Source organism: Triturus cristatus, chromosome 1_2, assembly GCF_964204655.1.
Source record: "Triturus cristatus chromosome 1_2, aTriCri1.1, whole genome shotgun sequence".
Taxonomy (NCBI): Eukaryota; Metazoa; Chordata; class Amphibia; order Caudata; family Salamandridae; genus Triturus; species Triturus cristatus.
Window position 1 is genome coordinate 441,014,591 of NC_140580.1, and position 13,383 is coordinate 441,027,973.

The following is a 13,383-nucleotide window of genomic DNA, read 5'->3' on the forward strand; positions in this document are numbered from 1 at the left end:
ACCCTAAAAACTCCCATTCCAAATACCGAATGGTAAACAGAAATTGTGATCCGGTAATGTTTCGAAATAGCAATTTCTGTTTTGTACATATTTAAAAGCATTCTTGCAGACTGTTTCCGACCGCAAGATGGATTGTACATATGACCCTAAGTTCTTCTAGCATTGCTTGAGGGGCACCTGGTGGGACAGGACATTATCATTATCATCACAGTAGCTTTATCTCCGTGCCAAAATCCACTACTGAAAAGCCTCCTACAGTACACAGAAATATTCCCAGGGAGTGTGGAGCAGTGAAGGTGCAGCAAAGACTTAGGCTGAGATAATGCCGCTGTTGAAACTAAACCAGAACTAGAGAAGTTGGAAAAAGATATCTTGCCTTAATGCAAGACAAAGGGCACTATCTGCACCGCCTGCCTGTCCATACAGTTTACTGACCTACGGCAGAATTGCTGTACTGAGCTCAGCTCTTACCACCTAATGTTGGTATAAGCCTCATGGTCATCTGTTAATGCAAGTAGGCAGGTGGGTGTGCAGTTCTATAGAGGTGAGAGAAGGGAGGAGATCGTGTGGTGTTCTAACAGGCCAGGTATATTGGAACCAGGAGGGGGATCCTTTTTGGAAATAGCGCCCTCACACACTCTTGCAAGTGTTGTGCTTCATCATAGAGCTTTGTTCCTCATCTATCTGGTGCTGCAATGCTTGATGGGCACCCTCTAGGGGGCTTTATGACAGATCTTGTTCCCAAGTCGTATGTGAAGTGCCAGTATTGGGGCCTAGGTATAGATAAATAAAACATGAGTGCTGGAATGATGAGGGATAGTGAATTGAAGGAGATCAGGCAAATCTCTGGACTCCTTTTTTTTTATAAATTAAGTGAGTCCGACTGTCTGGTTAAAATCACGTGCAATATCAATGGAGGCAATAATCTCAGTTGGCTTTTTAGTATCAAGAGGTTGACATGTTTCTTGCCAGGAATAGTCAATATATGACCTGGGGCAGTTCTTCAGGTCCAAACCAAAGGGTAATCTTAATCTACACAATGCTTGGAACCATAAGTGTAGAGCATGTGATCCAAGCAGTGGAGTATCCTTGATAATACACCATCAAAATCTGATAAGGCTGACCTGTTAGCGCAAGGGAAGAACAAGGTTCAGACATAATAAAGACAGGAGTTGAATGGCATTCTGGAATGTAATGCATCTTAAAATCAGGTAAAGCATGCACTTCTGACATGCTGAACACCGTGAGAAACAGTTATTGTGGTGGTATAATATACATGGGTGGGAAAACGTGACATACATATTACAAATAAACCATGTTAATGGTTACAAACACTGTGGAGAATCCAGAGGAATGCTCACTTACCCGATTAGGGTTACATATATGCCTCCTCGAGGGCGTCAAGGGAGGTACACAGCATTCTTGCATACTGTGGCGAAATAAAGAAATGTTAAAAAATGGAGGATGGTATGTGCAGAGCCCTCGTAATAATTGGTGGTCTAAGTAATGGGAAAGGTACTTAAGTCGTCCTGGCGACATTCGCGCGGCGACCTCCTCCATCTCCAGCACCGCAGGAGTGAGGGCTGTGGGCGGTCGGCCGCTTAAGACCTGCCGTGTCAGTAATCACTGACCGGTGTGTGCCGATGTACAGGGTGGAAGTCGAGCACTAGCGAGGTTGCCTGGGACTGATAGACACCATTGGGTAGTGCTGAATTGTTTGGAAATGATGGCCGCCACCCTCCTGGTTCCAATATACCTGGCCTGTTAGAAGACCACACAATCTCCTCCCTTCTCTCACCTCTATAGGAACTGCATACCCACCTGCCTACTAGCTTGTTCGTGGAGCACGTATGCCGGACCTCCATGCGCACTTGGTCCCCTTTAGTTGTAATTGTTCATCTGTTAATGCATCAAGGATCTCCTTTGAAATATGGGTTTGCTGCAAATACTAATATCAAAAGGTACTTCTAAAATCTGAGGAGCATGAATTATTTCCATCCTAGTGATCTGCCTCTATTTGTAACTCAGTGACTGAAGGCAATATGGCGTCCATTCGAATAGTTTCCTTTTCCGCATCATGTAGCGTTCACTCCTCGAGCCAATCAAGGATGGACTGAGCCCAGCCCTGCTACAATCTCCTACAGAAGCTTCTCTGCTCGTCTGTGTTTTTGGATTGGTTGGATGTTGTTTTTACAACAAAATATGCTAATGTGGTGCGGCTCATCTGACTTTGCTAGATTTACAGCTCTTTCCTCCCAATGCACCTGGGCAGGTCTTTCTGTGACCCTCCTTTGACCTTTCCAGTGTTGGTGTGCAACCTTTAAGGCTGGTCCAAAAACCACCAATAACAATCACATACACGGAGGCCACAAAGTTTAACAAACGTAATGAAACGCTTGATGTGATTCTATTTATTACAATCAGAATAGTTATGTTCATTTGAGCAAAAAAAACTCGAGTTTTTATTCTTAATATCAGACCAGTTCTGTCAGCGACATTAACGAGATGACACCCATGCATTGAAAAATCGTCTTCCTAAATTCCAGCTGGAAATTGGCGAGCACCCGTGTGAGGAGAAAGTAAACTGCGTCAGAACTGGTCATAAATAGCTTGTAAATCATTTAAATGTGAATTTGTTTTACAAAGTTAGAATGACAAGAGGCTAGAACAGTGGAGACATCCTTTCTGATGTGGAACCTAAAGTTAAAAACAAAAAAAACGCTGTGCGCTATACTTGGGTTTTAGACGTATAGGTGGTATTTACATTCGATGAAAAGAAAATCTCGGCTAAGAAATAAGTTTCACGTGCTCCGTAATTTTGGTTTGCGTTGCAGTCTTTGGAGTGGTCAGTTTGACCGGCGTAGGGTGCGCCATGTGTGTTCTTAGGGGGCGCGCCAGCACTTGGCGGTGTTCCAAAACCATGTGCTTTTCTCTTCTGAAAGCCACAGGGGCCTCTTGAAGCCTTCGCTGTTTTTCTTCATCGGCAGGGAACATTCTTTCAGAGGTTTTCACCGGTTGCACCGGCGATGTTAAACTGGGGGTGTGCTGTTTTTCACAAAATTACACAGGTTTTAGATTTGCCCGGCTCCTCTTCCTCTGTGGAAAAAAAACATAACGCAATATTTAATGCACGTAAGTCACGTGAGGTACGTTTTTTTAAATTTGTTTTTTTAACTTTTAATGAATGAACCTTCTGTTGCCGATTTATAAACGCTAACCCTCCAGCCCGAACAGTATATGCATTAGAAAAGGCCTGCTGCGTTTGACCCCCTGAAACCCTAAATAGTTTTGTCAGCACTTTCCGTCTGCGCGGGTAACTGAATAATATACCACAGATCCCAAAGCGTTCATATATCACCGGTGCTGGCCCCAGTATTTGTCAAATGGCATACAAACACACACTGAACCACTTATACTGGAAAGTTCCAGAAGCCATCGCTGTTCCCCGCCCAGCCTGATTCAAAATAAACACTGGAGGGTGAACGCATATCCGTGGTTTCTTGGTCTAGTTCATGTTTTTTTTCTCACAGCGTATATTGACATGTGTTTTACTTTCGGCCGTTCTACTGAAAAGTATAAAAATATGTCTTCTTGAAAGTATTTCTGAACATGTTGAAAAAAATGAGGATGCATGCAACATTTGATTTAAATTAGCCATGAAAAATACGGGTATGCGTGGGGAAAGTAAGACTGATGCTAAATGAAAAATACCACAAGAATTTCTCCACAGGGATTTTCTACTGTTGATACCCGTAATATTTACAGCTTAGAAAAAAAGTTCACTATGGGAGTTCAGCTAAAGTTCAAAAACTAAAATCAGAAGTAGAACTTACATTGAAAGCTGTGGATCACCAAGTTACTAGGTTATTTTCGGCCCTTTCCACCTGCATCAAAACATGTCACAGAATCAGTCTCTTGTAGGCTGGACTAAGGACTTTTACACTTTTGTTCTTTAAATATTTTGTCTACTTGGCTCTGAAAAGTGTCGTTTTGCCTCATTTTAATACCCTTCATAAACTTTCCGCTAAAGTGGTTCAGCAAGTATGTTTCCTTTGTCCAAGTGACCAAGCACTCAGAGGTTTGATATGCCTAGGCCAGCCGTCATGTCAAAACATCAAAACACTGAAGCTACTGAACGTAGACTTTCTACAGGCAATGCTGCCGAAAACGTCATTACACAAATTTTGCAATTACTTCCATTTGTCATTCATCAAGCAGTACACAAATCAGAAAGATTTTGTTTTGTAATCCACTAAAACGTTGCATAATATTTTATGGCAGTTCAGAGTCACAGAAAGTCAAGGAAGGTATCAAATGTATAAAACAAGCAGCAGGGATACTACCTCTGTTTATTCGGTCTCGGCAAGACAGCGAATAATATGGGCTTAAAAAAACTCCCATCTTTTTCATTGGTTCCTCTTGGTGTCCTTCAGACATGCTGGCTTTTCATTGGTGAATACACTTAGTAGTCCCTCCTTTTGGAATTTTGTATCCTCCCATGAGGACTGTCCCTGTTAAGTGTGTTCTTACTCTTCAGGTTATTTATACTTTAAGTGTTCTGTTTACTTGTGCGATGATACTTCAGTCCGCTTCATTTGCTTTCCATCCCTTAATCTCCCTGTGCCTCCTCCTCACCCCTCCCACAAAACTGCTCGCAGGTCCCCACCACCCTTCCGAGGCCATTGCTCGTTTTGCTCAAGGGGTCCGACATCCATCCCAAGCACTAAAGCCTCACCGCCAGCAGCTTATCTCGCACCCTCTCTTCACATTTGTCCTCACACCAGGAATGGCAGGAATTCTGTTTTGGTGACTGAATTGTGGATCGTCTGATTTCTCATTTTGTCAGAGGATGGAATGGGGAATGAGTTTCTGTGCTCCTCTAACTTTCAATGGCCCATCTCTGCCACAAGTGTGCAGCTGCTGTCTTTATCTGAAGAGAACAGATGTCTCAGGGGTCATATGTGTGCTTCGCTTTGGATTGCGCCAGCCACTTCTATTCTCTACCTAACTGCACATTTTCTCAGGCTGTTTCTTTTCACTGGATATTCGCTGCAGCATTACCCTTCTCTCGGGTGCCACACTCAATAGAGAAGATTGTCTTCTTCAGTACTCTTTAGCATTATCCGTGGAATTGCTGACTTCAACGGAAGTGACGTTGGAGGAACAGGTAAAGTGTCAATTGAGCAGTTCATTTCCTTTCTGCAGCTCTACAATTGAATGTTTCAGAGCCCCTGAGTTGTTTTACTTGTTTTAACCCTAAATTCAAGATCTTTTTGAGCTTGAATGCTTTCAAGGCATTACGCATCCACTGATGCATGAAACCACGTAACAGATGCTGAAAGCAGCTGTTTTATTGTTAATTATCACTGGTATAGCACACAATCTGCCCTTAGGATGGCATCACAGCACCTTTCAGTTGTCCAGGGAAATGGCTGACCAAATATTTCCAACTGAGACAGGAGTATGATTTGGTTTTGAGGAGTAGGCTGACTGTTGTAGAGCCTCAGAAAAACGTTGTGAAGTGTGGCCTGCAGTCACTGACTTTGCAGGCAGATACAGGGGAGCGAGAGGACAAGCTGACCTCCACATCTCTTGAGGGGAAGGCAAAACCCCATTAAAATCTAGGTATTTTACAGGAGTTGCTCTCCTTATGAGCACCTTCCTCTTGTTTCTGTATGGAGAGAAAGAAGCACAGCAGGAGTTCCCAAGGGCTCTTAATGACTCCTCATTGGAACCCCAGATAAGTCTGTATTTAGGTTCTGATACTTGATCTGTGTGTAGTGTGCAACATCCACTACTGTGGGATCACTCTGTAATTGTTCTGATGATGACAGATAGACCTGTACGTTTGGTCGGAGAGGTCTCCAGTTGTAGTATGATCTATATGAAAAGAGCAGGGTGAGGTGAGTGAGATCATGACACATGGTGGTTTTGTCGTGGAGGAATGTGTGCGGTTGTTTAAAAGGTATATGAGAAGCATTATGAATCGCACTTCATGCATCTTTATTATATTTGAAACATAAATCTCACCTGAAGGATGTATAATCCTGTTTTTTTTCAAGAGTTGTTGGTGAAGCTTGAGGTGCAAGTTTCATCTGCTCAATTTAAGCAAAACACATTTCCTAATGAAATTCAAATGGTTGGATGGTTTTTGGACAAAAAGTGCTTGCCTCCGACAGTCCAGCCCTTAGAGCAACTAAGGATAAATAAATATTGGCTTGTTGGTCCCATGGTACCGCTCTTGGAAATGACTTCTCCCACATTGTCCAGTGTGTTAGAGCAAATTCTAGACGCTTTCTGCTCTCCAATGCATGGGGGTAGGGATACATAAAAGCAATGTTTTCAAACTGTGGTTGCATTGACCTTAGCCAGGGATACAACAGTGGCCATCCAGCACGATGCTTGAATGGGCTCCACCGTTTTTCTCCGAGATGCCCCTTGCCAGCTGCGGGACAAGCTCTATTATGGATGGCCTTGCTCAGATGAAGGCTGGCAGCTTGCTGGCATGTTTCAGGCCGACCTTGTGACTGTCTTTCTGGCTGTCTTTGTTATGGAAGACATTATACCAGCAAACCCGAAAATTTGGGAGATTCATTCACCCGTACCACAGGCCATGACTGCACCCACAGCCTGTGCAATATATTCACTCCGGTGGAGGTAGGGGTCAAGTTGAGAAAAGTAAGTGTGTTCACTCTCTACCTCATCTTGAACCCCAGAACACCGAAAGAACCCTAACACTTTGCCTTTTTGGATTTCAGTCAACTTGTCAGGGTACGGATCTGACTATTCTCTCCTACATCAACATATTGATGAAGGAGATTTCCTCTCTCTTCAAAAAAGGTATTATTCAGAGAGATTCCATGCTTGAAGGGTGCACAATTTCTACTCCAGGTATTTTCTGGTTCCAAAGAAAAAAGGTGAATAGTGTTCCATACTCGACCATCGATTCCTCAACAAATTATGTAAAACTGAAAAGTTCAAAATGACTATGGTCTTTCATGTTTTGAAAGCACTCCAGTTGCTTGTCTTATAATGTTGCTGCCCCTGCAGGAACACGTACTTTCATAATCCATTCTCAGAGAACTACAGACAGTTTCTGAGAATTGCAGTGTAGAATTAGCCTTTTCTGTCCACAGGACTGCCTTTTGGCTTGTACCGGACACCTAAAGAATGCACAAAAGTGAGGGAGTTGATGCCTCGCTTGCACTACAAGCGAATGCTCCAGTGCAAGTACTTGGATGACTGGCTGATAATAACCTTCTCCACGGGGCTAGCCCGGTAGACCCTTAATACTATAATCATTCTTTTGCAAATCTCTAGGTTTTTCTTTAATCAGCTGAAATCCTTCCTGAGTTCTTCACAAATGTTCCTCTTCATGGTTTAGTTTTGGACATCCAGCTTGTGCATTGATGTTCTCCTGAGGAGAGCCAGATGAGAGCTACATTGGGTTCTAGGAAAAAGGAACCAGTTGTATGGGCACCAAAGGACAATATTTTGATCCCCTAACTCTGGCCCCACATCTGCATCAGTGAGAATCTCCTCCAAATCTTTTAAAAGGAGAGCCATTTGACAGGACATAGCCAGAGGTGGCAGTGGCCATGGATCAATCACTCAACTTCGGGATAGCTCACTTTGGGATATGGGCAGAAATGCTGTGTTGCCCCAGAAGAAAGATCATTGCACACCAACTGTCTGAATTTAAGAGCTATTCATCTAGAGCTACAATAATTTTGTCTTCAGTTGCAAGGCGAACAGGTGCAAGTGCTCGCAGGCAACACAACTGTGATGTTCCATGTGAAAAAGTAGGGTAGAGTAGTCTTCAAAGCTTTGTGGGAGAAAACTATGGCCTTTTGGTGTTGGGTCATACAGAGAGGAACTGTTCTGTCAGAAGCTCATCTAACAGGAAGTCAGAATATGAGCTTTCTATCATCAGTACAGCACAAAAGAGGCCTTTTATCTGGAGGTAGGTTGTCTCTTGCTGACTTGTGCGCTGCTGATAACAGATGTTTGCAATGCTGTGCAATAAGAAATGTAGAAACTACTTCATTATAGTACACTTGGGACCTCTTTCAGTGGATGAGTGGTTGGCTCCACAGTCAACATTCAGACTTGATTATACTTACCCACCCTAATGAGAAATATGGGACTCATGTGATCATGGCCTCCCTCGACTGGGCGAGATGACAGCTGTATCTGAACCTACTTCTTTTGGGCTAAGAACCTCCATAGTCTGCAGCTGCCTCAAATGGCCACATTCAAGCCGAACCTTCGTATTTGGAGATTGAGAGGCTAGTTTGTCATCTTACAACCTACCCTCAGTAGTCATGGATGTTCTTTTGGGCTGAAAGCATCCTTTTACTAGGGCCGTCTGCTCTAACAGATTGGTGGTTTTTACTTTATGGTGCAGATCCAACTCTTTGGACTGCCTTGAGTCAGGAGTGTTGGACATTTTGAGGTTTGCAACCTCCCGAGTAGCGAAAGGTCTCAACATTGGAGCAGTCAGAGCTGCCTAATAGTTGTTTCAGCACACATATACTGTCCTGATCGGGGGGGGGGGCTTGTTCAGAATTCCATCGGTGGTCAGATTCCATAAAGGGCTGCAAAACACAATTACCCTGATACATTTCCAAATGTTCCAGTTGGGCCTAAGTTTGTTTCTGACGTTCCTCATGGGCCCTTCATGTGACTACTTGATTGATTACCCACTGAAATGCTTTTCTTGGACATGATGTGAGGTACAAGGCTGGGATAGCTGCAAGTCATGGTTGACTCTTCCCTGTTCATGATCTTATCTAAGGATAAGGTAATTTTAAGTGTTCAGCCTTCTTTCGGAGAGCTGCTTTTGAATGATCTTGGTTCAGGTGAATTGTTTGCCATCATTGATCCTCCTCCTCAATGCTCCAAGGATGAGGGGAGGCTGCACTAGCTAGATTAGTGCATCTACGGATTGGCTGGTTGCAAAGTGAATTACTATCTGTTGTGTTGTATATCCCTTTGCAGATAAATTGGTCAGGAGACAAACCATTTCCTGGTAGAATTATTTTTGCATTAAAAATCGTATAAATTAGCAAGTAAAGTTAATCTCGAAAGGTTTCAAACTCACTTAATGAGATAAAAATCAGTAACTTTGCATTTTCTTGCCTTTTTCCAAATCTGTCCATCTGCCAAGCAGCAGCGTGGTCCTCTGTGCACTCTTTTACCAAACACTAGTGTGCAGATGAGCACGATAAAGCGTAGTTGTAGCTTGGGAGACCTGTGTTTCAATGCTTTTTTATTTGAATCTCTAAGGTGCCCTTCGTCCCTCCTCCTCAGAAACACTTTGAGAGTGATTCATAGAAAGAATCTGGAGAAGGGAACTTTCATTGCAAGTACAGGTTACTTACCTTTGGTAATATTTTTTCTGATGGATATTACAGCTCCCGCAGATCCTTTTTCACGCTCCTGCCTCCCCTTGTGAAGATGATTAGAGGGTAGAAAAAGTTGGAGGATCCTTGCATGTTTCTTCGAATTCACTACCAGGGAACTGCATTGCCATGAACTTCACTCAACAGTGCCAACTGGCACAAGTGACCGGCTATTACCAAAGACACATTGCCAGATCAGTCTGACGCATAGGAAAAGGTTCATAGAAGGACGGTGCATCATATCCATCAGAAAACATGGTACAGAAGGCAAGTATCTTGTTCTTCAGAACTGTATGGAGGAAATTATATGGCTCTTTGACAACCCATTCTGTCAATGATCCATGCAAAGTCATCATAGAGTTTAGAAACGCATGATGAATCTTGCCACCTAGGAGGTGTTCAAGATAAGCAAACACTGGGCTCCTGAAATGGAAATCTTCTAACAAGCAGGAAGAGCCTGTTTCCATGGCTACGCTGTCTCAGAGCCTGAGCAAAGATGTCACAGGTCCTAATGCAAGCAAAAAGTGGGCAGACTGCTCCCAATTTAGGCAGTGAAATACAGTCTTAGTGTCCAAAGGCCCATTGAGCATCTGCTGAGCCACAGTGCCACTGCGCCTGCTGCACCATTAAAAGCAGAGCTCCTGCCCTCTCAACATAACAGTAAACCAAGAGAAGAAGCAGATGAGAGAAGTCATATGCATCTACACAGAAAATATATTTGCTGACCCTACTCCTACACGTTCTCCCACTTATGCCATACCTGCTCAATCCAGCAACAACTTCGCCCCAATATATAAGAGAAACCAGGAAACCGCCTTTACAACGAGGTTTTTTACCTCGTTTTGCTTTTACCACTCGTTTTTTAGCACGCATATTTTTACGCGAATATGCATTTAAAACGCATGCCAATACCACACATTTAAGGTAAGTTGTGGGGGGGTCTCCCCCCACAAATACATTGTTTTTAAATCTAAAAACAATGTGTGGTATTGGCATGCGTTTTAAATGCATATTCGCAGTAAAAACATGCGCACTAAAGAATGCATGGCAAAGGCATGCACAGTAATTGCCTGCGTTGTACCGTCGTACAACCAGAGAAACCCAGTACCTGGTGTCCTGCCACATTGTACCACCCTCGCATGTCACAAGATACCATTTTCAGGTTTAACTAACATGGACTATATTAAATTGTGGATGGTTAACTATCAATAAAGGTGAATTGTCGCCTCAGGATTTCTGGTGATATTACAGAGAACAAGGGCTTAATTCTTAGCTATTTCAGGTCACTTAGAACCCCTTGGTGGATAACAACTTTGTTAATAATAGTTAGCCACTAGTAATTCTATATATTGCCCTAATTCTTCTGAGCGTTAACAGTTGTTAATTGCCCTTTCCTCTCATAATGAGGCCTGGCCTTTGGCTTTGATAATTTTGGCGGGGCTTCTAACAGCAGTTAATATTGGTTGAACTATGGATTTTCTTACACGGTAGTGCCTCTTCCATTTACTATTATTATAAATATGTTTGTTCTTACTTCACATAAGCATATACAAGCATTTTCAACTCTATTAGCTACTGTATCTATATGCAGAACAACTTTTAGTGCAGTACATATGATAAATTGTGTTACGCAGGGAATAAAAAGTGACATTTCCAAATTGCCCACAGAGCCCCTCACCTTTTTTGCCTCCAGCTACTTCCTCGACTTTTTTCTTTTGTTCTTCAATAATCTTCATCTTTTCGTCATATTCATCCGCCTGCGTTTTCCATTGAACTCTGTTGTTTTGAAGACCATCAAGCATTGGTGTAATTTCTTTGTGAAATCTTGAAAATTCCTGGGTAAGAGAAGATTATAAAATGAATATCAAATAGAAAAAAACATGACAATATTCCAGTTATTTAGTTTTTTTTAGCTTCACAAGTGAACAAAATGTCAGTTGTGGCCCCTATTAGCCATAGATAGGAGTGAGTGCTAGGTCATTTCTTGCAGTGGTCACATGTGGAAACTGTACAAAGATGGCGCAACTGCCCCATTTGCAAGTTAAGGATTAGGAATAGGAATCTGGGTATTCTTGGGTGGCGGAGGTGGCTTTCTAATTACTGTGAGCACTCACTAACTCATATGCTTCTGGGTCTTCCAGATACATTATGGCTGTTATCCGCTCTGTAAATGTATCCACATTTACTCCTAGGAATGGTTGGGGTGGCCCTGCAAGGCTGGTTATTCTTACCTATTTTATTTGCGAATGATCAGCAGATAATATTATTTCGGTGTGTGTGTGTTTTTGTTTGTTTTCTGGTTGGGGCTCTTCTACTTTGCCTTTAGACCGACAGGCTCAGCAAGATCATAACTCCGTGATTGGGTAAGAGCCACTTCCCAGTTTCCATTTCTCCGACAATGTCATCGTTTTCTTGTGGGGCTTGTCGCAGTTTGGCGCGAACCGGCGTTCTGCTTCAAACGCCCTCAGCGTTCGCTGACACTTCTCCTCGGGGCTCTACGCGACTAGCAACTCGCGGAGCAGGTGCAATTACCACTGGCCTCTTGATCTGGGCGGTGGGCTTACTTCAGACACGTGTGTCTCGACAGCGTTTTCTTCCTTCACGCTACAGGGGACGGGACGCTTCTTCCTGAGGTTCGGTGGGTGGTGGGCTACACCATCCCACCCTCGTCGCCAGTTATAGTGTCTTGACCCAATAATGACAGACACTACATACTTTTATCACAAGCTTTATTTAGTGCTTCTTGCTCGGTCCCCGTCCCTACTCTAACTGCCCCTTTCCTGCTGTGTCCCCTCCTCTTCCCTTTGGCCCCGTAGCTCCGCCCACCCAACTACTAGACGGCTCACTTTCTACAGGGCTGAGGACTTCTACCACGCGTGACCGCAGTCATTTTGGGTTAAGTGACAATGTGAGTCTCCCATTGCAGAGGACTTCATGTGAAATTCCTTAATGTACCAGAAACCGAATGTTTTGCTTGTGTATGGATAAGATCTAGATGTCCCTGACTTGGAATGTGGGCAGTTCTCTCTCAAAGTGCTGTGTTTTAACAGCCGTAGGCCTTGTTTCATCAGAGTGGGTGATCGGAAGATAAAATAATGAATTTGTAAATACTTGTAAAATAACTGAGGACGTTTCTAATCCAATAATTGATTAATAAAGAAATATCTGGCCGAAAAAGGAAAAATGAAACAGTCAAATTGGAACGGCATCAACATAAGGCTGTACGTTTGCAAAAATCAAATGCCCAAATACCTGATTCCCAAACATTAGCTTGGTATCCATAGGGTGAAAACCTCTAAATGACTATAGAAGAAAATTAGAGCATGATAGAGCCCCTGAAGACAATGTGATGAATATTTGTAGTCAAGACTTTACTTACATCAGAAGCAAGTCTGATTGTTTCCTTTCGAATGCATCAGTTTTCCTGTAGATGATACACGTGTGGACGAAAGCCTCTGTAAAGTCTGGTTGCCAATAATGTCTGTTTTTACATAGGATGCACAAGATTATTGGGAATATTCTTGACTGTTTGCAACTTAACACACGTTCTCCTCTGTTTTATCAAGCCGTGTATTAAAGTAGTTGCAAATTGTACCATGGCCTGCATTCATTTGTTAGCTACCAGATACTTTTCTTTCAGAGCATATCATAACATTATAGCCTGCAGCCCAGAACTATTCCAGCTGTGAACGGCCTTCAAACCGAGCTATGGGACCCGAGCAACAGCCAAGGATCTATAATGACGGCGGCAGCAGGACTGTAATGTTATTAGAACATTCCACCCACGAAGGGTGGAAAGAAAGGACAACATTGGTGGGGTGGAGCAGATGGTCTATCCCAGCCAATATTGACACCGAGCCACTTACTTCACTGTCTCCAGTGGAGCTCTCAGCATTTCAATAGTCTAATTAAGCATTACTGTCATCTCCAGTGGGCATAACAACTGTTAATTACCCTTCCTACAGTTATTGGCCCAAGC

General features: G+C 43.1%; 1 protein-coding gene across 2 annotated transcripts in view; it reads right to left on the minus strand.

Moving 5' to 3' along the window:
- Positions 1-2,400: 2,400 nt before the first annotated feature.
- PDE6C (phosphodiesterase 6C) overlaps positions 2,401-13,383 on the minus strand; it is a 294,405-nt gene continuing 283,422 nt past the window's right edge. Inside the window, exons 21-23 of one of the 2 annotated variants that reach the window (XM_085614976.1) lie at positions 11,083-11,239; positions 3,834-3,884; positions 2,401-3,096 (exon numbers count right to left, since the gene is read on the minus strand). In XM_085614976.1, coding sequence (XP_085471102.1) covers positions 3,865-3,884; positions 11,083-11,239 — 177 coding nt within the window. In that variant the 3' untranslated portion in view covers positions 2,401-3,096; positions 3,834-3,864. The remainder of the gene's footprint in view (positions 3,097-3,833; positions 3,885-11,082; positions 11,240-13,383) is intronic. The other variant, XM_085614975.1, reaches the window with a different exon arrangement.